Below are 24,471 nucleotides of genomic sequence, written 5' to 3'. Positions count from 1 at the left end.
ACATTAAATTATTTGCCAAGTTTCATTAGTTCTATCTCAAGGTATTGTGTCTATTTGTTCTCTCTTCTCTTTCTATTCTAGTTTAGGCCTTTATGACTCTCCAACAAATGTATTACAATATTCTCGCAACTTAGGGGCATGCTCTCCCCTGCTTTTTACTACACTGTCAGGTGAGTTGTGAGACATTCCAATATTCAAAATCTTTCAATCCAGTCATGCAACAAATTTTACTGAGCAGTTATTATGTGCCAGGTGCTATTCTAAGTCTATGAAACAAAACTTCCTGCTATCAGAAAGCTTACATCGAATGAGGAACGATAGAAAGAAAATAAACAAATATACATCATGTCACGTTGTGATAACTGGCCTGAAGAAGAATACAGCAGAATGGAGATGCAGACCAGGAATTGGCAAACTTTTTTTGTAAAGGGCCAGATAGTAAATATTTTAGTCTTTCTGGGCCATATGATCTCTGTCTCAACTACTCAACTCTGCCACTGTACTGCAAAAGCAACCACGGACAAACTTAAACGAGTATGATCATGCTCCAGTAAAATATTATTTACAAAACTTGGCAGTGGTTTGGGTCTGATTTGGCAAACAGGCTATAGTTGACCAATTCCTATTGTAGACAGTGATGATAGGAACATGTTTTTTTTTTTTTTTTTTTTTTTTTTTGAGACCGAGTCTCGCTCTGTCACCTAGGCTGGAGTACAGTAACACCATCATGGCTCACTGCAAGCTCTGCCTCCCAGGTTCACGCCATTCTCTTGCCTCAGCCTCCTGAGTAACTGGGACTACAGACGCCCACTACCATGAACATGCTGTTTTTATAAAATGGTCAAGGAAGACTTCTTTGATAAGGCGATGTTTGAGCCATAAAGGAAGAGGCCATTAGCACATCTTGGAAAAGAGGATTCTATGCAGAGGGAACAGTAAGTAAAAATGCTACGAGGTAAAAACATGCTTGGCACCAGTGTGTTAGGAGCTCAGCGACAAAGGGAGAGAGAACTTATCAAGTATTTTCCATTAATACCCTTCACAATCCCTGGGTTCCACTGTCTCATATACAACCATCCAACTATCATGATTTTCCATGCTTATACATCTGACTACTATAACAAGTATTTGCATATTTTTCCTAGCACCCATTCCCTCTCCTGATAACAACACCCCAATTTTCCTTTGGAGAAGTGCTCTATTTCACTCTCAGTCATTCCAACCCTAGCTCTAGCAGTGGGAATATGACCTAGGCCTTGCCAACCAGCACACTGTATCATCCTGGTCACAGTGACTAACTAGTTCAAGGATGGACACATGGTCCACGACATTCCATACTGAATAAATCCCAGGACATCATTGGATTTGTATCGGGAAGGTAACCACTTTTTCTGCTCACCAGCAGAGCTGAAGACAGAATACAAGATTAGAAAACAGAGCTGAGACATGGTTAAAAGAAAGAGAGAAAGACTAAATTTTGATTTCATTATTTGAGTCACTGAATCTAGCCTGCAGCCAACTACTCTTGGGCTTTTCAATCACATGAGGCAATAAATTTCCTTGCCTCTCCCTTTGAATTGGATTTATATCACAACCAAGTGAGACCCAAATAATAAACACGTCTGACTCCATTCACCAAGCCAAGACTCTATATTTTTCTTCCCTCCTCATCTATACTCAAAATCTAGCTCAAATGCACCTAATTGAAAGTTTAACAAGATTTCTAAACTCTCTCTCTCTCCCACTACACCTAACCCCAGCTGAATTTTATAGGCACTTTGTTTCTATCATTCTTAGATAGCTTGTTTTCTTCTTGGGCTCCCCGATCCACCATATGTGTCTATCTCCCTGATTAGACAGAGAGCTCCCATAGAGAGCAGGAACAGTGATAATCATTGCTGAATATTTGTGGCACCTGTAGCAGTGATTTGGCAACATCATATACATATGATAGACACACACATTTAATGAGTGAACATCATTAAGAACACTCCCAACCCTTTCACTGTAATTATCATTTGCCAGGTTGCAATACAGTTTCATCAAAAATGAATTCAAAAGGCTAAATGTACCATCTGATGTAGTCCTAAAAAAATAAGTTAAGCATCAAACCATATTTGAATTTCTGTAAGTCTTATGCTAATTTAAACAGCTTTGTACTTAATTAAAATATTTTTCAATTGATAATAATGTAACTCGGATAATTAGCATCAAGTGGCATCTAGAGGATAAATTAAAAAAAACTAATCTACAGTATAAATATACCTAATTAACAATTATAATAGCAATTTATAATTGTACTTTGTTTATAAATGCTATAATGTCCAATTCTTTGTTCAACGAAATTGGTCATTAATGAAAACCAAAGTCATGTTTTCCCTGGTGTTGTCACTGAAGATGCCTCTTAGTTGCACTGGCCTTTATGTTGCTTACCTTCTTGCTGCTTTTTAAAGGCCATGATGGTCTGATCTTTTAAAACTGTGTTCTGAAATTACAGCTAAACTATGTCATGCCTCATCTTGCATACTAAGTTTACACCTTTTTGGTAATTAAATGAATGGGCCAAGTTGTAAGCCTAATTCTTTTGTGCCAGAGACCTTTGTAACATGGAAAAACCGGGGATGGCAAAAGCATTTTTTGTTCATGTGAAAAAAGACAGAGACTGGTACCTGAATGAAAGCAAGGCCCTGAAGACTAGGAGAATGATAGCCCCATAAGGAAAATTAGGGGATAAATCTCTGGAAGTTTGGTGGAGGAGACATTAGTTTAGCAGCAAGTAAGGAAGTAGAAGTGATGTAAAGACCCCCATGAGGAAAAGTACAGGCTGCGGGAATTTGAAACTGGAATTGAGAAGACAGTTTGAGGCAAGTACAAATTCAGGGGTCATCTGAAAAGAAGCAAATATTTAAACCATAAGTAGGACATCTGTAAATGCAGAATGTCCCACAGAAATCTGAACATTAAAAAAAAGGACTAAACTGTGGAGGAGTCTACAGGTTTGAATCCAAGTGACCAGGTGAAAGAAGAGTTAGAGAAGGGATCAGGGAATGGTCAGAGACTTAGGAGAATTGTGGAGCATTCTTAGGGAACAGTGGAGCATCCAGTAGCCAAAAAGGAGAGGAATATCTGGAAACTGTTGCCCCATTCTCTTTTCCTCTCATTGTGAGAGCAATGTGCTGTGGAGTTTGGGAAAAGAAGAGTCCACTGATAGAAGTCATAGAGTGTGGTGAAGACTGCCTGAATTTAGATCCTGACCCTGCCATGTGCTCTCTGTGGAACTTTGGGCAAGTTATTATACCACTCTATGCCTTAATCTGCTCATCTGTTAATGAAAGTAAGAAGCCTGGCTGGGCATGGTGGCTCATGCCTGTAATCCCAGCACTTCGGGAGGCTGAGGGAGGTAGATCACTTGAGGCCAGGAGTTTGAGACCAGCCTAGCCAATGTGGTGAAACCATCTCTACTAAAAATACAAATATTAGCCAGGCATGATGGTGCATACCTGTAATCCCAGCTACTCAGGAGGCTGAGGCACAAGAATCGCTTGAATCTGGGAGGTAGAGGTTGCAGTGAGCAGAGATCACAGTACTGCACCCAAACCTGGATGACAAAGCAAAAGAAGGAAGGAAGGAAGGAAGGAAGGAAGGAAGGAAGGAAGGAAGGAAGGAAGGAAGGAAGGAAGGGAGGGAGGGAGGAAGGAAGGAAGGAAGGAAGGAATGGAGGGAGGGAGGGAGGGAAGGAAGAAACGAAGGAAGGAGGGAGGGAAGGAGGCAAGGAGGGAAGAAAGGAAGGAGGGAAGGAGGGAAGGAGGGAATGAGGGAGGGAAGGAGGGAAGGAAGGAGGGAAGGAGGGAAGGAAGGAGGGAGAGAGGGAGAGAAGGAGGGAGAGAGGGAGGGGAGGAAGGAAGGAAGGAAAGAAAGAAGGAAGGAAGGAAGGAAGGAAACAAGCTTGTATCCTCCTAACAGGGTTATTGTGAGGATCAAATGCATTTATTCAGGGCAAGTGATTAGTTCAGCCCCTTACAGAGACTAAGCACTCACATACGCTAGCTATATTTATGTTGCAGCAAAATAGTAAAAGCTGAGCCTGAACTCACTTGAAAGTTACCAGGAGCTTTGTGGCAAAATGATTTTGCTATCATAGTCTTGGGTCAGTGGTTCCCAAAGTGTAGCAGGCATCGGAATCACCTGGATGTCTTGCTTCAGCACAGCTTACTGAGGTCTATCCCTGAGTTTCTCATTCAGTAGCTCTGGGGTATAGCTTGAGAGTTTGCATTTCTAACAAGTAGACCACAGCTGATATCCTTCCTCTCAGGACCATATTTTTGAGAACCATATGTCCTAGTGAGTTGGGGGAATAGTGGAAAGTCAGCCTGGCCTTCAATTTCTCCATTACTTAAGGTCCAACTGGAGAATACATATGATAGTGAGACCAGCCTTACTCACACATGCATGAAAAGGGCTATGTAATAATTCCTAGCCTGTAAAAGTGTTTTCTGTTTTGGCCCTGACTATGTCAACAAAATCTACTGATCCAAATGTACTTGATACATGAATACCCTTACAAGTTTTAAGCAAATTTCTTTTGTGAACACACAAGGGCTGTGTCCAATTTCAGGATTTGATAGATCCTCTGAAACTCAGCTATTACCACAATCAAACAGCAAGACGGCTGACTAGAGTTGTCAGGTGCTTATCTTCCCACAAAAAGAGGAGGCAAACAACAAACAAACAGCTATATTTCAACTGGAGTGACTGAGGAAGTACGATGGAGATCACTAGGGCAGTGGCAAGATCCCTGTGGAACATGGAAACCCAGGAAAGCACCATAGAGAGAGGAGCAAAGCACCCTACCTCTGCCACATTATCTCCTTTACTGGGATTAACTTGCAGCCAGGAGGGATTTTATTTTTAAGGGAAAAAGTAAGCTGGAGACCCCCAGTGGTCCTTATTACTGCTACACACACCTGTAGTCGTTGCTGCCAGAGAGTTCTGTGGTCTTTGTAGGCCCCGAATCCAGTTTGGGGAGTTGAGGTCATGCAGGTGCACTGCCCCAGAGTAGGACTCTCCACTGTGTAACCTCCATCCACTGTGACCTAAGCTGCTACAGCACCACAGCATCTTAACAATGGATCAACTACCAGAGTGCACGCTGCTCTGGAGGTTGGTAGCCATTGCCTCTCTCCATTTCTGAGGCACTGCCATTATACCACCATACTCACATGGGTAGTTACAGTACCACAACCCTGGCTACTAAGAGTGTAGGCTCAGTGGAACAGCTGAGATGCTGCCTTAAAATCCATCCAGCACCCTTACCCCCACACAGGCAGACCTGCGTGGTGGGAAAGGTGACACACAGCTGGCTGACCTGCTGTACCTGCACATGTCCAGCCCAACAGTCAGCTTGCTGGTGGGCCTGCCAGTAGAAAACCTTGTGAGTAACCAGCCCATAGTACCCAAATGCACCAAACCCAGCCGCCAGTCCAGTACCTCCAGCTCTCAGCAAAATTTCACTACTGCCATCACAAACTCATGTACCCTAGGTCACTGACATAATCACAGCTATCACTGACAAAGATTTCAGCTAAAGAAACTGCACAGAGGCTATGTTACTGGGTCCACCCAGAACCAAAGCCAATGCACCATTCCCAATCAACATCCTAGGATGCATCTATAGGAAAAAGTCTCTCCCTGCAAAAGCTACCCCACAAAATTGAAAACGGTGACTATTCCACTAGATGCACAGATATCAACATAGGGGTACAAGAAATATAAAAAAGCAAAAGAATACCTCTAAAAGAACACAATAATTCTCTAGTAACAGACCCCTGCAAAAATAAAATGTACAGAATTCCTGAAAAGGAATTCAAAATAATGATCTTAGGAAACTCATTGAGCTACGAGAAAATACAGACCAATAATTCAATGAAATAGGAAAAAATTCATCTTCTGAATGAGAAATTCAACAGAGAATATTATAAAAATCCCAGAAATCTTGGAGTTGAAAAATTCAATAAATGAAACCAAAAATATGACTGACAGTGTCAATAACAAATTTGGTTAAGCATAAGAAAGAATTTTTGAACTCGAAGACAGGTATTTTGAAGTAGTCCAGTCAGATAAAAAGGTTTAAGAATAAGCATGAATAAAGATAGCCTACAGGATTTATGAGACACTATTAAGTTAACAAATGTTTACATTATACAAATGCCAGATGGGGAAGAGATGAAGAAAGGCACAGAACACTTATTTAACAAAATAATAGGTGAAAACTTCTCACGTCTAGAAAGATATATGCAAATCCAGATCCAGGAAACTAAAAGATTCCCAATTAGATTCTACCCCAAAAGATTCTCTCCAAGGCACATTATAATCAAATTTTCAAAAGTCAAAGCAAAAGAGAGAATTATAAAAGCTGCAAGAAAAATGTGTCAAGTTGTAAATAAGAAAATATCTAATAGACTACCAGCAAATTTCTCAAAGAAACCTTGCAGGCCAGGATAGAATGAAATAATATATTCAAAGTGTTAAGTGATAATAACTGCCAGCCAAAAAGAACAATAGCCAGCATGCTGTCCTTCACAAATAAAGGAGAAGAAAAGACTTTTGCACATAAGCAAAAGCTGAGGGAATTTGTCATAACTTGCCTGGACTTACAAAATATCCTTAACTATCCAAACTATCCAAACTATCATGAAACACGGGAATGTATAAAGCTCACTGTAGAAGTAAATTCATAATCAGACTCAAAATACCCTATTGCTACAGTGGTACTATGTAAATCTTTCAATCCCTTAACATGAAGGTTAAAAGTCAAACAGTCAAAAACAATAACAACTACAATTAGTAGTTAAGAAACACACACACATATGTATATGAAGTATATATTATACACATTATGTATATATGTGTATAGTGTGTATCTATGTATAGTGTACATATAATTTTTATATATTATACATATAAAATGTGTATATATGATATGTGTATATATAATGTATATGTATTTAATGTATATATAATGTATATATTTTATATATACTAATATTAATGTATATTTTAAGGCAACAAAATATCAAAAATGTAACTTTTTGGCAGGGAGGAAAAAAGTCTAGAGTATTTTTCATGTGACTGGAATTAAATTGTTACTAGCTTAAAACAATCTATTGTAACTATAAGACTTCATGTTAGCCCCATAGTAATCACAAATAAATTACAGCAGATACACAAACAAGAAAGAGAAAGAAAACAAAGCTTAGCACCACAGAGAACCACTACACTACAGAGGGAAAAAAGAGAGGGAGTAAGTTCTCATCTATCAAAAATAACTTTGAATGTAATGGATAAAATTCTTTAATTAAAATATATACAGTGACTGAATGGATTAAAGAACAAGACCCAATTATATGCTGCCTACAAGAGAGTCACCTCATTATTAAACACATAGACTGAAAGTGGAGAAATGAAAAAAGACAATCCATTCTAATGGAAATGAAAAGCAAGCAGAAGTAGCCATACTTATATCAAATAAAGTAGACTTTAAGTCAAAAACTATAAAAAGAAAGTAGAAGGTCATTGTATAGTGATAAAAGAATCAATTCAACAAGAAAATGTAACAATTGTAAATATAGAAACCCAATATGAAAGCACCCAAATATATAAAGCAAATATTACTAGATCTAAAGGGAGAGATTGGCTCCAAAACAGTAATAATAGAAGACTTCAGCACCTCACTTTCAACAATGGAAAGATCACTTATACAGAAAATTAACAAAGAAATATTGGACTTAAACTGCACCATAGACCAAACAGACCTAATAGGCATTGGCAGAACATTCCATCTAAAAGCTGTAGAATATACATTCTTTTCAACTACACATTAAACATTCTCCAAAATAGATCACATGTTAGGCCACAAAACAAGTCTTAACAAAGAAGATAAAGATTATATCAAGCATTTTTTTTTCTGACAATGGTATAAAACTAGAAATCAACTAGAAGAAAAACTTCAGAACTTTATGAATACATGTAAACAACATTCTCCTCAATAAGGTAACAATGAAATTAAAAAGGAAATTTAAATTTTTTTGAGAGAAATAAGAATAAAAACACAACATGCCAAAGCCTATGAGACATAGCAAAAGCGGTCATAAGAAGGAATTTCATAGCAATTAATGCCTATATCAAAAAAGTAAAATGATTTATATTAAGCAATCTAAAGATACACTTCAAGGAACTAGAAATGTAAGAACAAAACCCAAAGTTGGTAGAAGAAAGTAAATAATAAAGATGCACTAGAATTAAAAATTAGAGATTAGAGTTAAAAGATCAATGAAACAAAGTTGTTATTTTTTTGAAAATATAAACAAAATTGACAAATGTTTAGCTAGACTAATACAAAAAGAGAAGACTCAAATAAAATCAGAGGTGAAAAAGTAAACATTACAACTCATACCACCGAAATAAAAAGGATTATTATATATCTATATGACTATCTATCTACCAACAAATTTGACAATCTAGATGAAATAATAAATTCTTGGACCCCATACAATCTAACAAGACTGGATTATGAAGAAATAGACAATGGGAACAGACCAATAATGAGTAAAGAAATTGAATCAGTAATAAAAAGTCTTCCATCAAAGAAAAGCCCAGGACATGATGGCTTCACTGCTGACTTCTTGCCAAACACTTAAAGAAGAAATACCAATTCTTTTCAAACTATTCCATAACATTGGAGAAGAGGAAACACTTCCAAACTCATGTTACAAGGCCAGCATCACCTTGATATCAAAACCAGAAAAGAATACAACAAAAAAAGAAAATTATAGGCTAATATCTCTGACCAACATAGATACAAAATTTCTTAACAAAATATTAACCAACTTAATTTAACAGTAAATTAAAAAGATTATTCACTATGATCAAGTGGGATTCATCCCAGGAATGCAAGGATGATTCACCATCAGCAAATCCATAAGTGTGATATATTATATTAACAGAAAGAAAGACAAAAACATAGGATGATTTTAATACATTCAGAAGAAGCATTTGACAAAATTCAACATCCAATGGCAAGAAATTCATCAAATTAAGTATAAAAGGTATGTACCTCAACACAATAAAGGCCATATACAAGAAATCACCAGATAACATCATAATGAATGGGAAGTTCCCTCTAATACCAGGAATAGGACAAGAAAGCCCACTCTCACCACTTGTATTCAATGAAGTACAGGAAGTTGTAGCCAGAGAAATTAACCAAGAGAAAGAAAAAAGCAAACAAAATGGAAAGGAGGAAATCAAATTGTCCCTGTTTGAAGGTGATAAGATTTTATATATCACATACAGAAAACCCTAAAGATTCCACCAAAAAAAATTATTAGAATTAAGAAATCTAAGTCAATTCTAATCAGTAAAGTTGCAGGACATCAAATGGACATATACAAATCAGTAGCATTTCCATACGCTAACAGTGAACTATTTGAAAAAAATCAAGAAAGCAATCCCATTTAAAATAGCTACAAAAAGTAAGATACCTATGAATAAACTTAAGCAAGGAGGTGAAAGATCTCTATACTGAAAACTATACAACATTGATGAAATAAATTGAAGAGGACACAAATAAATGAAGAGAGACTCCATGTTCACAGATTAGATTCTTTTCTTTTTTTTTTTTTTTTTTTGAGACGGAGTCTTGCTCTGTCACCCAGGCTGGAGTGCAGTGGCCGGATCTCAGCTCACTGCAAGCTCTGCCTCCTGGGTTTACGCCATTCTCCTGCCTCAGCCTCCTGAGTAGCTGGGACTACAGGTGCCTGCCACCTCGCCCGGCTAGTTTTTTTTTGTATTTTTTAGTAGAGACGGGGTTTCACCATGTTAGCCAGGATGGTCTCGATCTCCTGACCTCGTGATCCGCCCGTCTCGGCCTCCCAAAGTGCTGGGAATACAGGCTTGAGCCATCACGCCCGGCCAGATTAATTCTTAAGTTGTTAAAATTTCCACTACTAACCAAAGTATTCTACAGATTTAATGCAATCCCTATCAAAAATACCAACGACATTACTCACAGAAATAGGAAAAAAAAAATTTAAAATTCATCTGGAACCACAGAAGACTCTCAATAGCCAAAACAATTGTGAGCAAAAAGAATTGAACTGCAGTCATTACAATTCTAAACATACTACCAAGCTATAATAACCAAAATAACATGGTATTTGGCATAAAAGTAGACCCATACACCAATGGAAGAGAATAGAGATCCCAGGAATAAATTCACACACCTACGCCAATTGCCTTTTCACAAAGTTGATAAAAACACATATTGAGGAAAAAATAGTCTCTTCAATAAATGGTGCCAGAAAATTGGATATCCACATGCAGAAGAATGAGACTAGACTTCTACCTCTCACTATATATAAAAATCATGTCAAAATGGATTTAAAGATGTAAATGTAAACCCAAAACTACAATACTAGAAGAAGGCGTAGAGAAAATACTTCATGACATTGGGCTAAGGAAGGATTTTTTAGGTGAGATCTCAAAAGCACAAGCAACAAAGGTAAAAATATGGGATTACATAAAACTAAAAAGCTTTTTCACAGCCAAGGAAACAAGAGAATGAAGAGACAACTGACTGCATGGAAGAAAATGTTGACAAATTATACATCTGACAGGAGTTAATATCTAGAATACATGGGTAACAGCAAAAAAACCAAAATAATCCAATTTTAAATAGGCAAAAGACCTTAATAGATATTTCTCAAAAGATATACCAGTATTTAACAGGTATATGAAAATATGCTCAGCATCATTAACCATTTAAATATAAATGAAATGCAAATGAGGTACCATCTCTCTCCAGTTAGGAGTATTATCAAAAAGACAAAAGATAGCAAGTATTGATGAGGATGTGAAGAAAAGGGAATCCTTAACATTGTTAGTGGGAATATAAATAAGTATAACTACTACAGAAAACAGTAAGAAGGCTCTACAAATAATTAAAATAGAACTACCGTATGATCCAGCAATCCCACTACAGGATATATACCCAAAGTAAATGAAATCAATACATCAAAGAGATGTCTGCAGTTTCACGTTTACTGCAGTACTAGTCACAATAGTCAAGACTTGGAATCAACCCACATGGCCAACAATAAATACATAAAAAAAAGAATAAAGAAAATATGTTATGTGTACACAACGGAATACTATTCAGCCATAAAAAGAATAATATTCTGTCATTTGAGACAAAATGGGCAAACCTGGAGGACATTTTGCTAAGTAAAATAAACCAGACATACAAAGAAAAATACCACAGGATCTCATTCATATGTGAAATTTTTAAAAAGTTGATTTTATATTAAATAGAAGTTGAGAAAAGAAAGGTGGAAGTTGATTTTATATTACATAGAAGTTGAGAATAGAAAGGTGGTTACCATAAATTGGGAGGGGATGGAGGAGAGAAGGATGGGGAGTTTGGTTAATGGGTAAAAGTTGCATTTAGATAGGAGAAATAAGTTATGGTGTTCTACTGTGCAGTAGGGTGACTATAGTTAATAGTAAATTATATATTACAAAATAGCTACAAAATAACTACAAAACAGGTTTTTGAATGTTGTCATCAAAAAGAAATGTTAAATGCACAAGGTGTTGAATATGCTAACTACCTTAGTTTCATCATTATATGATGGATACATGTATCAAAAAATCAAATTGTATGTTTGCCTGTGATGTGTTGATCGGAAAAAAAAAAATCGGTTACCAACAACAGTTAGTGTGTACTGAATGCTTACTGTGTTGCACACACTGTACTACTAACTCTACACACACTGTGCAGTTCAGTACTCCCAACAGCACAGAGCACCAGACATTATTACCCTATGTCACAGAGTTATAAGAGGATCCCTAGAATGGTGAAGCAACGTACCCAAAGCACTATCTGACAACAGAAACCAGGATATATAGTTAGCTACAAAACATGTGTTTTTAGTTACTCAAATGCATGGCTCTTGGTTGCTCTGTTTCCCCCAGGAAAGTCATGCATGTATGAGAGATCAGTGACTACAGTCTACCTACATTTACTCCTCCTATATGTTTTACAGAATAAAAGTTTCCAAATAATTGAACTTCTAGTCTTTTTTGCCATGCTATTCAAGATCCCTTGAAAGTGCTCAAGGTTGTCATTGTCCGAAAAACTGAATAGGTGGGTGTGGTTTTCCAGAGAAAAAATTTTAAAATTGTTCTGAATCCACAAGTAAAGTTACTACATACAAGAGACATTATGTTTTTTAGGTCTCTACTGCTTATTTCTCCTCTACTTGCTATCAACTTAAATAATTGACTTTTCACATAGCATTTACTTATGTTTCTTATATTCATTCTTCCTTCCCTTTGTTATTTTGTTATTTTTTTTCTCTTTGTCTATGCAAATGGAAACTAAAGCTTAGAGAGAAAACATACTTGAATACGGTCACTCAGCTCCTAAGTGGTCCTGATAAGGAAAAACCCACCTATGTTAGATGCTACCATGAAATGTGCAACCAGATTCAAACCTCCCAAGAGTTTATATGGTCTGACAACTCAAAAAGACAAACTTCTCATTATGCTGAAAATGAAACTGCCTAGACTTGTCATTCCACACCATATGGCTAAATCCCAGCTGACAGGAAGCTCATTTCTGCAACACACTGGGCTCATTTCACTGAGTAGGTTGATGCAAGATTTGTGGGGTGGTCATTTCCAAGTCTTTTTAGCAATGATAGCAGCAGTGATATTTATTTTGATGCTTCCTTTCTACATTTCACATAAAAAAGCAAATGTTCCTAATGATGAAGAGAGACAGATTTTATGCTGCATTATTCTCTAAATTAAATACCACAAACATAGCTGCAAACAACAACGAAAATACCCACCTGCTTTGAAGTGACCAAAAACTATCATCATTTCTCAGGCTTCAGTCTAAGTAACTGTGGGGTAGGGCAGGGTAGAGGTTAAGTTCTGAAGTGATACCATCACAGAGTTTTGTATGTTAAGATTAAGCCAAAGTGTTTGGATGTTTAAAATTATCCTGTGTCTTTGCAAAGTCAGATGTTAAAGTGGTGAAATGACTCATGATGCACCAAGGAATTAACAGGAAGTGCCAAATTCACTCGGATAGAATGATCTGGGTGTGAGATGACACCATTTTTTTCCCCAGGCATTTTTTTTACAGTTGGTACAGCAAAGTATTCTTTTTTTTTTTTTTTTTTTTTGAGACGGAGTTTCACTATGTTGCCTGGGCTGGAGTGCAGTGGCACACTCTTGGCTCCCTGCAACCTCCACCTCCTGGGTTCAAGCAATTCTTCTGCCTCAGCCTCCCCAGGAGCTGGGACTACAGCTGTGTGCCACCACACCTGGCTAAGTTTTGTATTTTTAGTAGAGACAGAGTTTCACCATGTTGACCAGGCTGGTCTTGAAATCCTGACCTCATGATCCAACCACCTGGGGCTCCCAAAGTGCTGGGATTACAGATGTGAGCAAGTGCACCTGGCCCAAAGCGCTCTTAAACATGAGGATAGCTCAAAGTCTCTGGGTTTCCCTCCACACCAGCCAAGAATTAAAACAGAAAATGCCATTTCTACAAAAAGAGAAAAGCATAAATTGTGAAAAAAGGTCTTAACATATTTACATGTAATGAAGTGCACTGAGGCTGGAGTCTATAGGCAGGGGTTTGAACATGGGCACTACCACTTACTGGCACTTGATCTTGGGCAATGTTCCCCTTCTGAAAATGAGACCAAATAGAGGAGGCAGTAAGTATAGGGCTTTAAGGTAACGTCCTCTATGTCCAAGATGCCTGGTTGGGAATTCTAGCTGTCAGCCATGCTTTGGTTCACCTTTCCCTATGGCTCAGCTCAACTGTGTCATCTGTAAAACAGGGGTGATAAAACGGTGTCTACTCCACAAGGTGTTTCTGAGGTGTAAATATAATAATGCATATCAGGCACAGTACCTAAATCATAGCAAGTAATCAATAGACTTTTTATAAAAAGATTATCCACATAAAGAGCTTTAAAAAATAAGTTATAAGTGGTCCCCAGAGGATACAGAGGTGGAAAAGAATCAAACTATACTAAGACTCCAATGTCTCAACTTTTCCCTTTCAAATCCTCACTGACATGGTTTGGCTGTGTCTCCACTCAAATCTGATCGTGAATTGTAGCAACCATAAGTCCCCATGTGTCATGGAAGGAACCCAGTTGGAGGTAATTGAATCATAGGGGCGGGTTTTTCCTATGCTGTTCTCGTGATCATGAGTAAGTCTCACGAGATCTGATAGTTTCATAAAGGGTAGTTCCCCTGCACATGCTCTCTTGCCTGCCGCCATGTAAAATGTGCCTTTGTTCTTCCTTTGCTTTCTGCCATGATTGTGAGGCCTCTCTAGCCACTTGGAACTGTGAGTCCATTAAACCTCTTTTTCTTTATAAATTACCCAGTCTAGGGTATGTCTTTATTAGCAGGGTGAGAACAGACTAACACACTTGCCTACAACCCAGAGAAATCTTGGTCCTTTATCTATTTATTTATTGGGACTATGTATGAAATTTTATTTTTAAAAGTTTTGGTCACTGGAAAACATTGTTTAAAAATGTCTTCTCTAGGTAACTCTAATTTTACAGATATAAAAAAGCAAGGCCCTGAAAGACAAAGGGAGTTGTTTCAGATCATGCCACAGGTTGACCACTGATAGGATTAGATTGTACCTGGCTTTATCGTCTTTGCACCCTGCATTTTTGGCTCCATTAAAGCCCCATAAGGATGGTCACTTCCATCTTTTGACTATGCTGAGCTCATGATGGCCAGGATGAGATTGGGACAGGAGAGTATAATGGGGCCAGTAAGAGTGTTAGGGAAGTCAGGGGCAAATACAAGTGTGAGAGTCAGGGGTGAGGTGATAAAATATATGTTCATACATGTACATATGTGTGCATTTGACCATGATAGGCATTCAAGATCCACTGAATTTGAGAGGCTGGCAAAATATTCAGGTGAAGAAGATCCAGAATTCAAGAAAGATACCAGGCTGGAGATGAAGCTCTAAGAGTCATCCAGAAAGGAAATTAGACGTGTATGTGTACTGAGAGAGGAAGAGAGAAATAGACCAGACAAGCTGATTGTGAGAGGAGGTAAATACCGATAAAAAATACAGGAGTAATGGAAGACAAAGAAGATGCAGAGTGCAAATAATAATGCAGAGACAAATATAATTTCAAGTAAAAGCACCTTATAATAAATAATACTAATAATTTAAGATAATAACACCTAGCACTTATTGGACACTTAGGATTTTGGCCAACTCAGTACTTTACATAGATGATTTCATTCAATCATTTTAACAGTCTCAGAAGATAGATATTTCTATTATACCAATTTTATAAACAGGTAATCAAGCAGGCACAGAGAGGTTAGATACTTTGCTTAAGGTTACACAGCTAGTAAAGGATAGAAATTGGGTTAAAAATGGGTTAATTCTAGAGCCTGAGATTTTAATCACTGTGCTACAGTGAATCTCAGGGAGCTAAAGAAGGAAAAGTAGCATTAGCATTAATAGTAATAGTAGTACAAGCAGTAACAGCAGCAACAGCACCTATGGTTGACTGAGTACTATTTTGTGCTAGGGGCTGTGATAAGTGGATGTAACAGAGTCTCATTTAATCTTAGGGACAACTTAAGATGGGAGATGTTCTTAGCCTTAATGAGCAGAAAAGGAAACTGGCTCAGTGAATGCCAGCAACTTGCCCAAAGTCACAAAACTAGTGGGTGACAGCAGGAATTAAAAGCCAGGTCAGCTTGAGTTCCAGGACCCTTAAATCACCATGCTAGATCATTTCAGTGTACAGCCATCAAAGATTCATTTGTTATGTGCTCAAATTCAATAATTCCAACAGTGAGATCATAGAAATTTCTGCAAATATTTTTGGTAACGAATTCCCAGTGTTTTCACCAGAGCTTCTAATTCAGTAAATCAGAGTTGGAACTATGAACCTAAACCCTTCCAAAGTTTCCTAGATGATTCTTCAGTTGCAACCAGGTTTAGGAATCGCTGTATCATTTATGCAAGTCTGGAATGCATCAAGCACGACTGCCAGTCTGTGAGTACAGGATGTGCTAAATGAGACTTCTTTGGATAAGCACTCGTTCTCACACAAAGCTCAGTGTTGAAAGATGTGCCAAAAAGACTTGACAGCTTGAGAAATTTCCACTAGGGGACAAGACTTAGAGAGGTTCAACTGCCTTGCTTTAAAAGAATCCAGGAAACTGGCCTAAATCACTCTTCTAGACACCATTTGTCTTAGTCAGTTCAGGTTGCTGTAACAAAGTACCATAGCCTGGGTGGCTTATAAACAACAGAAATTGATTTCTCATTGCTCTGGAGGCTGGAAGTCTGAGATCAGATACCAGCCTGGTCAGGTTCTGGTGAGGCTCCTATTCCGGGTTGCAGACTGCTAACTTCTTGTACCCTCTCATGTCAGAGAGGGATCTCTGGTCTTTTCATCCAGTTGGAAGGACACTAAGCCCATTCATGAGGGCTTCACCCTTATGACTTAATTACCTCTCAAGGCTCCACCTCCTAATACCATTAACTTGGAAGTTAGGATTTTGACATACGAATTTTGGGAGGACACATCCTGTTCGTAACACCATTTTGCTTCTCCTCTAACATGTACATAGTAACATCAAACAAGTTAAATGATTTCCTTACCTAAAACTCGTAATCTTTCAGCTCCTACTACCACTTCATTATCGTCTGCAGAGAAGAGCAATTTTCCAGAAACAGTTTTTACCTCAAACTTTTTGCCATAAGCTTCTACAGCCTTTGGACCTGAGAGGAGAGAGAGGAGACAGGGAGAGAGAGAGAGAGAGAAACAAGCAAACAAAAAAACCCCATTAGTCTCATCACTTTGACTACAAAAAGCTTTTCATAGAACATACACATCTAACAAGATTGCATGGGAGTTCGGTGTTCAGTGGACTGGTTTTCAAAAGCTGACCATGAAAATCAGTCTAATGACTTTAGCCAGGTCTTGTCAATTACTTTTAATAATTTATTCTTGGGCTATAGTTTTGAAGACCACCAAGCCCTTCCTCCAAACTAATCCTTGACTGTGATTTCCTTCAGCTAACCACCAAATTACTGTCAAATAGCTGTGGATTTTTGCTTGTATATATCAAGGCACCAGAGGCTCAACACTTCTTGAGGCAATCACATATCTTTGGCCCTCCCTAATTATCAGAAAGAACTTTTTAAAATTCAGCTCAAATGTGTTTAACTTTGTACCCTTAACCTACTGGTTGCATTTGACACCAAGAGAAATCTATTTCCTTAGTATATAGATTATTTCCTAGCAGAAATGGTTATTGTAATTAATTGTCTTAGAAGTTGTCCAATCTTTCATACTAGGATTTTGTTCAGTGAAAACTAAATTTAGATGGTCTATCAGATGCCAACGGATGCTGTTCTTGAATGTGGAGCTATAATACTGCACAAGGAAGTCAAGCCCCTGATTCCATAGCATCTATATTCTGATGGACACACACCAATATACATTTAAAATTTTATTATTAAACCATAAAACTGCAGAAAGTTTTAGGTACTATGCAAAAAGTAAAACAGGTTGATGAATTAGAATTTTTAAAAGAAGAAAGCATTCTAATCTATCTGAGCTAGATCTACTGGATCTACCTGAATACCCGAATTTCATGAGGTTCTCAAAAGCTGGTCTACAGAAATGCACAGGAATAATGCAGGAGTATAATCATTCTCACCGAACCTAGCTCAGATCAAAAGAAATTCATCTCTTCGTCTAGAAGTTCCTACAGAAAAATATTTTAGGGAGGGTAGAGTCTAGAAATATTGTATTTTTTCCAAAATTGTTCAGAAGATTCTGACATGGAATTGTTTTCTTTCTGATATTTCTCAAAAGAGTGTCACTTAATAATAAATAGCAATGAGAGTCCCAGTGCCTTTCAGCCAAGGACCACTAGGAACACACCTGCTGTTGAACAAATTGGGTTTATTACTCACTGCAGTGAGGGACAACACACAACATAAGGAAAACCATAGGGCATCTCAGAAAGAAGCCATGAGAAAGGACTTCTCAGAGGATGTGACCTTATATTAGATTATTTTGGGGAACATTGAGGGAAATAAGGCTTTCCCCTGGATTAAATACTATCAGGAAATGGGAGTAAATCTTATCTAGAAGAAAGATAGACCAGGGAAATGCTAAAAATGTGGCGAATAAAGAAACAGAGTCACTCATATTAGCCAGGAGAGGGGGATGTTTGGTCTTTTTTGTGATCTGGAAAATGTTGATAGTTTTGCTATGTACACACATGACCAGAGTTGTGTTTGTGTGTTTGTGTTGTGTTTTGTCTTGATCCACCAGGGCCACTGAACAGCCTTGATTGGTGCGCGTGTTCTGTGAAATTATATACATTGAAGCAGGAAAATGCTAAGGCCAGGGTGATAGTGCCAGCCAGCCACTGGGCATCTGGGGTGGTTTTTCTCTTTGTCAAGACTGTCAGACTAGGAATCAGAAGACACGAATTATTTCTCATCTCAGTCTTATTCTGTGGCAACATGATTTGGGGCAAATCATTTGATCTTTCTGAACCTCAGTTTCTGCATCTATAACACTGGACTATCACTGCCTACTCTATCGACTCTATAGAAAGTTTGAAAGGATTGAATGACATTGTGTTTATAGAAAGAAATCTAGGGTGGCAAAGTGCTGTGAGTGTAGGAAAGAGTGGACATCACCACTCTTGTGGACATCCCCATTCTACTGCAGTGGTGACAACACATGGAAAAGAATGCATGATGAGTACTTATTAGTGCACTTTTCTTACTCACATAATCATGTCTATTAGGCAGACCTCATCCCTTGCCAGTATGTCCACACCAGCCCTCTAACACAAAGAAGGACATTGGAAAGGCTCCCTAATGAGTAGGAGATTGAAACAGCAGAGATAGGACAGCACGTCCAAGCATCTTGGAACCTGGAAGTCATCTTATCTGACCACTTTGATGCTGCAAATGAGGAGAACAAATGGCGGCGTGGTGGAGGGCTCTCGCAAAGTTAGAGACAATAGCAGGTCTGGGTCTGGAATGGAGCTCTGAGAATTATTCCACAGAAGGCAAGGGGTATTTATTTGTCTAGGAAGGAGAAGGGGTCTGGGGCCAGCACATCTGGAACATCCAGGAAATGAGCTCTGTGAGGATAAGCAGAAATAGAAAACTGGAGACAAGAGCCAGAAGGAAATCTTGAAAGAGCTGAGATGTCCAATGAGGGATTTGACTTCAGTTTTTCTGCAAAGGCTAAAATGCAGCTCTCTTCTTGATGGAATCAAAACCTTGAATAAAATCTATATTATATTTGTCAATGCTTTAGGGTTATTACTTTACTTTTGTGAGGAGGTAGATTGAGAATGGGAAGTTAATGAAGTACTAATGAATGAATGAATGACCTCAGGATAGGCACAGGGTGAGCAGAGTTTGCCCATTTTTGATCCATTCATATAAAAAAAGTGGTTGTATAACTTGGGGACACACATGCTTGGACTTCTTCTCTGTGGACCTGGGCAGTATCATCAACCTGGTCCCTGAGGAGTTAAGGACACCTTCCTGTGTTACTTTGAACTTACGAACAGCTGTGAGGCATACAGGAGCATATACTAAAGGACTATAGCAGTATAGAAAGTATGCTTCAGCAATCAGAGAACACAAAGTACAATTAAGTTATCTTGCTTTCCAGGGCTTCACAGAACATAAAGTGGAATTTACCAAGAGCCACAACCATTTGGGTATCTAAAGCTCAGTAATTGGTAATTTTAGCCAAAACCCCACAGAGCAACTGCTGACTCAGTGGTGCAGACCGCTTGTCCTTTGTTGATTTCACCTGGGGCTGCCAAATTCCCTGGACATGGCTGGAATCCTTAAAAATGACTCTAGAGAAAAATGCAAATGGAGCTGGAGACAGCTCAGGAGGTCACATGTTGAACTCACTGTTCTCCAGGATGGAAAAAACCACTATTACTAATGTGAAACTAATCTTGAGTTAATCCCCCTCTGTGTAGTCTATGTGTGGAGTCCCTCCTTAATTAATCTCCTAAACAGGGAGGAGAACTGGAGTCCCATCAGGATGCATCAACAGTCTCCATGAATCTGGGAGGTGCAAAGGCCTGGTGGCCTTCAAACCTAATTTCTCTCCCCAACTCTCTTAATACTAGGACCCTTCCCCACTCCCTCATGATGCTGTCCAAAGCATCTCCACTGCTTTCCTCCATGTAGGTAGGAGGGTTCCCCATTCAGACCCACTATTGAGATACTAAATCAGCAGCCTGCCTTATGGTCAAATAGGCATTTGTGTTCTAATTTGAGAACTTAACTGTCATGTGAAACATTGTTTCCTGTGAAAAGACTTCCTGGACATCTAACATTAGAATTGCTAATGGGTTTTTGAGACATTCTTTAGGTAAGTAAAATTCTTTATTCCTCAGGATTGCCTTCGTAGACCTCACTACTGAGAAGACAGGAGTGATTTGTTTTCCAATAAGTACAGCACCCAGCACAACAGGCATTAGAAGGTATTGTCTGCTGGGATGGCTGGGTGCTTTTCCACTGCGTGCATTAATGTAATGTAAAAGGAGTGTATTGAAGGAAAACTTTTAAGGGTGTATGTGCTGCATGTGTGTGTATTGTGTGTTTAGAATGATGTTTTAAACATATCTATTATCTTCTCCAGAATTCATCGTAGGGAGACCGAAAACAAACACCAAATATTATTGGAGGGATAGAGTCAAGAATAGTGACAAAGGAGGAGGGAGAAGGAGGAAGAAACAAGGGAAGAGGGGAAGAAGAAGAGAGACGAGAGGAGAGAAGGGGAAGGAGAGAGATAAAGGGGTGAGAGGAGAGAGGGGAAGGAAAAGGGAGAGAAGCACTGAAAGGGAGAGGAAAAGGGGCGTCAGAAGAGTAAGGAGAGGAAGAGGTGGGGGGAAAAATAGACTGATTCACTTTTTTGCTGAGTAATAGTCATTTGGGCAGTTCCAGCTTTATCAAAACAAAATCTCTCAAGTAAACCAAATCTCTCACTACAAATAAATGGGAAATGATCAACAGGCTAAATAAGTTCCTTTTGAATGTGAAAATCTGGGAGCTGGAGGTTGGATTTATTACCCTCCTGGAGCCAATTTTCACACAAGCTGCTTAAATCATTGCTTACTGAAGCTGTTTATTTAATTATTTAGCATTGTGACTATGGACCAGATGTTATATAAGCAAGGCGGAAGATCCAGTCACACACTGAAACAACATGTTTATGGATTATGGGCTCTGCCGGGCAGCAGTTCCTTCAATCCCTGAGTTTCTTGATTGGCGGATGGTCCAAATCACCCACTGGCTGTGAATCTCTAGATATCCCTATGCAGCAGTCCAGGGGCAGAGTGGGAGTGAGGCTGTCTCACCAGGAGTGAAGACTCTGGGCACAAAGGTATCTGTTTCCCCATGGCTTATTAGTGGGTTCCAGATATTTTATTCACAATAACAGTAAAGTTTCAAGGCATTTGGGTAACTGGCTTCTCAAAATGTCCATCTGTATACTTTTCTCTTATCCCCGAAGCCAAACAAATGGCGTTTTCTGTCTGTAAGTATAACAATGCCATTCACGCATACATTCCTTTTCCCTTCCACAGTGGGGGTGCATAATGCCTCCCTGTTCACTGCTTACAGAGTGGGCATTGATTGTGCTGCTTAACATGTTACCAAATCATGAGGTCCATGTTTATCATTATAATCATGATTGTGAATAACCAGTCCTTGCTTAGATTTCAGGAATTTATAGCTTAAAACCCAGTGGGTGTTTTCCACAGCTGTTAGACACAGATCTGCTATATTAAGAGGAATTACACACAAACATACTCAGTAAAGATACATCCACATCTTGCAATTGAGTTAGGTTCAAAGTCAGCACGTACAGCAAATATGGCATGGGTTCAAACTATAGTTAAAAATCCCTTTCACAGCCCATAAAGTATGGTCCCTGGCTTTGTAGATACTGTGTTCTTCTCTCAACCAATCCAACACAGCCTGTTTTTCCTCCAGCACTGGAGCAAGAAACTTTTCCTTGGTTGAGCACCAGATGAAGCAGCTGGCTTATATTTAGGGGCCATGTTCTGTGAAAATCTGCTTAGAAAAAAAAATTTTTTTTCTTACCCCACTAAGTAGGTAGAAGTTTTTTTCCTTAGCCCACTAAGTAGGTATCATTAGATTTCATAAGTTTAAATTGTGTACAGATGGAATTCTACCCTCTAGTAGAATCATGGAACACATGCTACATTCTCTTTCTCAACACAGTGTGTTAGCACACTTTATTTTCAAGTTCATATGGTGTTTTCTTTGACCATTAATTCTGTTTTCTGAGTGCCGAGCATGGGCCAGGCACTGCTAAATTCTCCCTTTTCTTACCTGTTATAAGCTGAGTTAGCACTTTAGTCTGGTCATTGAGAATGTTCACTGTAACATTTCGGGCAGACTTGAAGTACAGGGCATTACCCTACAATAAGAAAATAAGAGAAACACATGAAAATGATATATTTCTAAACAAAAAGAACTGTCATTACAACTCTCTGCTGAAATGGCTTTAGCCAAGTTCCAATCAATGTGTCTTTACTCGAAAACTCCAAATGTTTAATGATCCCTAAGTACATGATAATTAACTAGCAACTATCTAAAACAGATTTCCTCCAAAGAAATACACACATACACACACACACACTCACACAGTATAGATTCCCCCAGAACACACACACATTATTATGTTTGAATCAGAGACAATCAAGACACAAAGCCCATTAGATCTGACTGAAAATATTAGTTAGTCTTGGTACAAAGAATGATCAGAAATGAATGATAATCTCCTAATGTCATCCTTTCTCCAAAGGAGTCATGCAGAGTCCTTACAGAAGAGCAGGAAGGTTCTGTAAAATACCCAGGATCTGCCCCTCGGGCATACCCACCAACTATAAGAATCCTTTGTGGAGATGTTTGCAATGCATGCATAAAAACCCAGGAGATGTGATGCCCCCAGGTATGCCTCTGCCTGCCTTTTCTTCCTTTTCTTGTCTCCAGATTCCTCTTCCTACAGACTGTCTGTGCCTGTATCTACTCTGCCCTTTATCTAAAGGGCTCCCCAACTCTTTCACACAGTGGTACACATTTCTGGGCATGACTCAGAATAGGACTTGGCCCCCCCGCTTTTTTTTTCTTTTGAGACGGAGTCTTGCTCAGTCGCCCAGGCTGGAGGGCAGTGACGCGATCTCGGCTCACTGAAAGCTCTGCCTCCCGGGTTCACGCCATTCTCCTGCCTCAGCCTCTGAGTAGCTGGGACTACAGGCGCCCGCCACTACGCCCAGCTAGTTTTTTTTTTTTTTTTTTGTATTTTTAGTAGAGACGGGGTTTCACTATGTTAGCCAGGATGGTCTCGATCTCCTGACCTCGTGATCCGCCCGTCTCGGCCTCCCAAAGTGCTGGGATTACAGGCGTGAGCCACCGCGCCTGGCCACACACGTTTTGTTGAAAGTCCTGACACTGAATATTTTAGGTTTCATGGGATGTATGTCCCTGTTGTAACTACTCAACTCTGCTGTTTCAGTGTAAAACTTGTCTTAGGCCATACATAAACAAAGAGGGTATAACTGTATTTCATTAAATATTATTCATGGAAAATGACATCTAAATTTCATAAAATTTCAATTTTATATTTAAAATTTAATATAAACTGAATATGCCATGAGATATTATTCTTTTTGTGTTTTGTCTCTCCCTCCCATCACTTAAAAACATGAAAACCATTCTTAGGTCACTGGTGATACAAGAAGCGGCAGAGGGTTGAATGTAGCTCAAAGGCCATTGCGTGCCAACTCTTGGTTTAGAAGTTGTCATTTTCTTAGGGTAAAGCAAAGCCAGAAATTAAAGGATGAATCTCTGACAAAGAACATGGAAAAAGGAATCTGGCAGGCATTCCTATCTTTCTGAACCTTTGTCACCATATGGTATATACCTGCCTGAAAATTCAATAATAACTCAATGCATTGAGCCCCAAATACGTAAAAATCATTGTCCTACAAGTTGTGAGCAAGCAGAAGGTAGGCAAAGCTCAGTCTTTACCTTTTAAGTCTTATATTCTAATGGAGACTAGGAGATGGTCACAAATATGCTAGGCAGAGAATAACAAGAGTGATTACGGAGCTACAAGATGTTTGGGGACTTCCCTGAAGGATGAGATTACTCTCAGCTTGGGGCTGTGGAGTGGGAAGCAAAGAAGAGTTCCTGACGGAATGAATACTTGGGCTAAGCCTTGAAAAGAATAGATACAATTTTATCTATTGAAATGAAAAAAGAAGGTCATGGAGGTAAGAAAATTGTGGGCTGTT

The 24,471-nt window shown here is 38.7% G+C and overlaps 1 protein-coding gene across 3 annotated transcripts in view; it reads right to left on the bottom strand.

The window, feature by feature from the left end:
* SGCD (sarcoglycan delta) overlaps positions 1-24,471 on the bottom strand; it is a 1,194,387-nt gene that overhangs the window by 137,623 nt on the left and 1,032,293 nt on the right. For all 3 annotated transcript variants that reach the window (XM_025388744.1, XM_025388746.1, XM_025388743.1), the window contains 2 exons: positions 22,505-22,592; positions 16,742-16,861 (listed from right to left, as the gene is read on the bottom strand). In XM_025388744.1, coding sequence (XP_025244529.1) covers positions 16,742-16,861; positions 22,505-22,592 — 208 coding nt within the window. The remainder of the gene's footprint in view (positions 1-16,741; positions 16,862-22,504; positions 22,593-24,471) is intronic.

This window comes from Theropithecus gelada, chromosome 6, assembly GCF_003255815.1.
Source record: "Theropithecus gelada isolate Dixy chromosome 6, Tgel_1.0, whole genome shotgun sequence".
Taxonomy (NCBI): Eukaryota; Metazoa; Chordata; class Mammalia; order Primates; family Cercopithecidae; genus Theropithecus; species Theropithecus gelada.
Note: the sequence above shows the minus strand (reverse complement) of the source record. Positions and strands in the feature narration are given on the sequence as shown.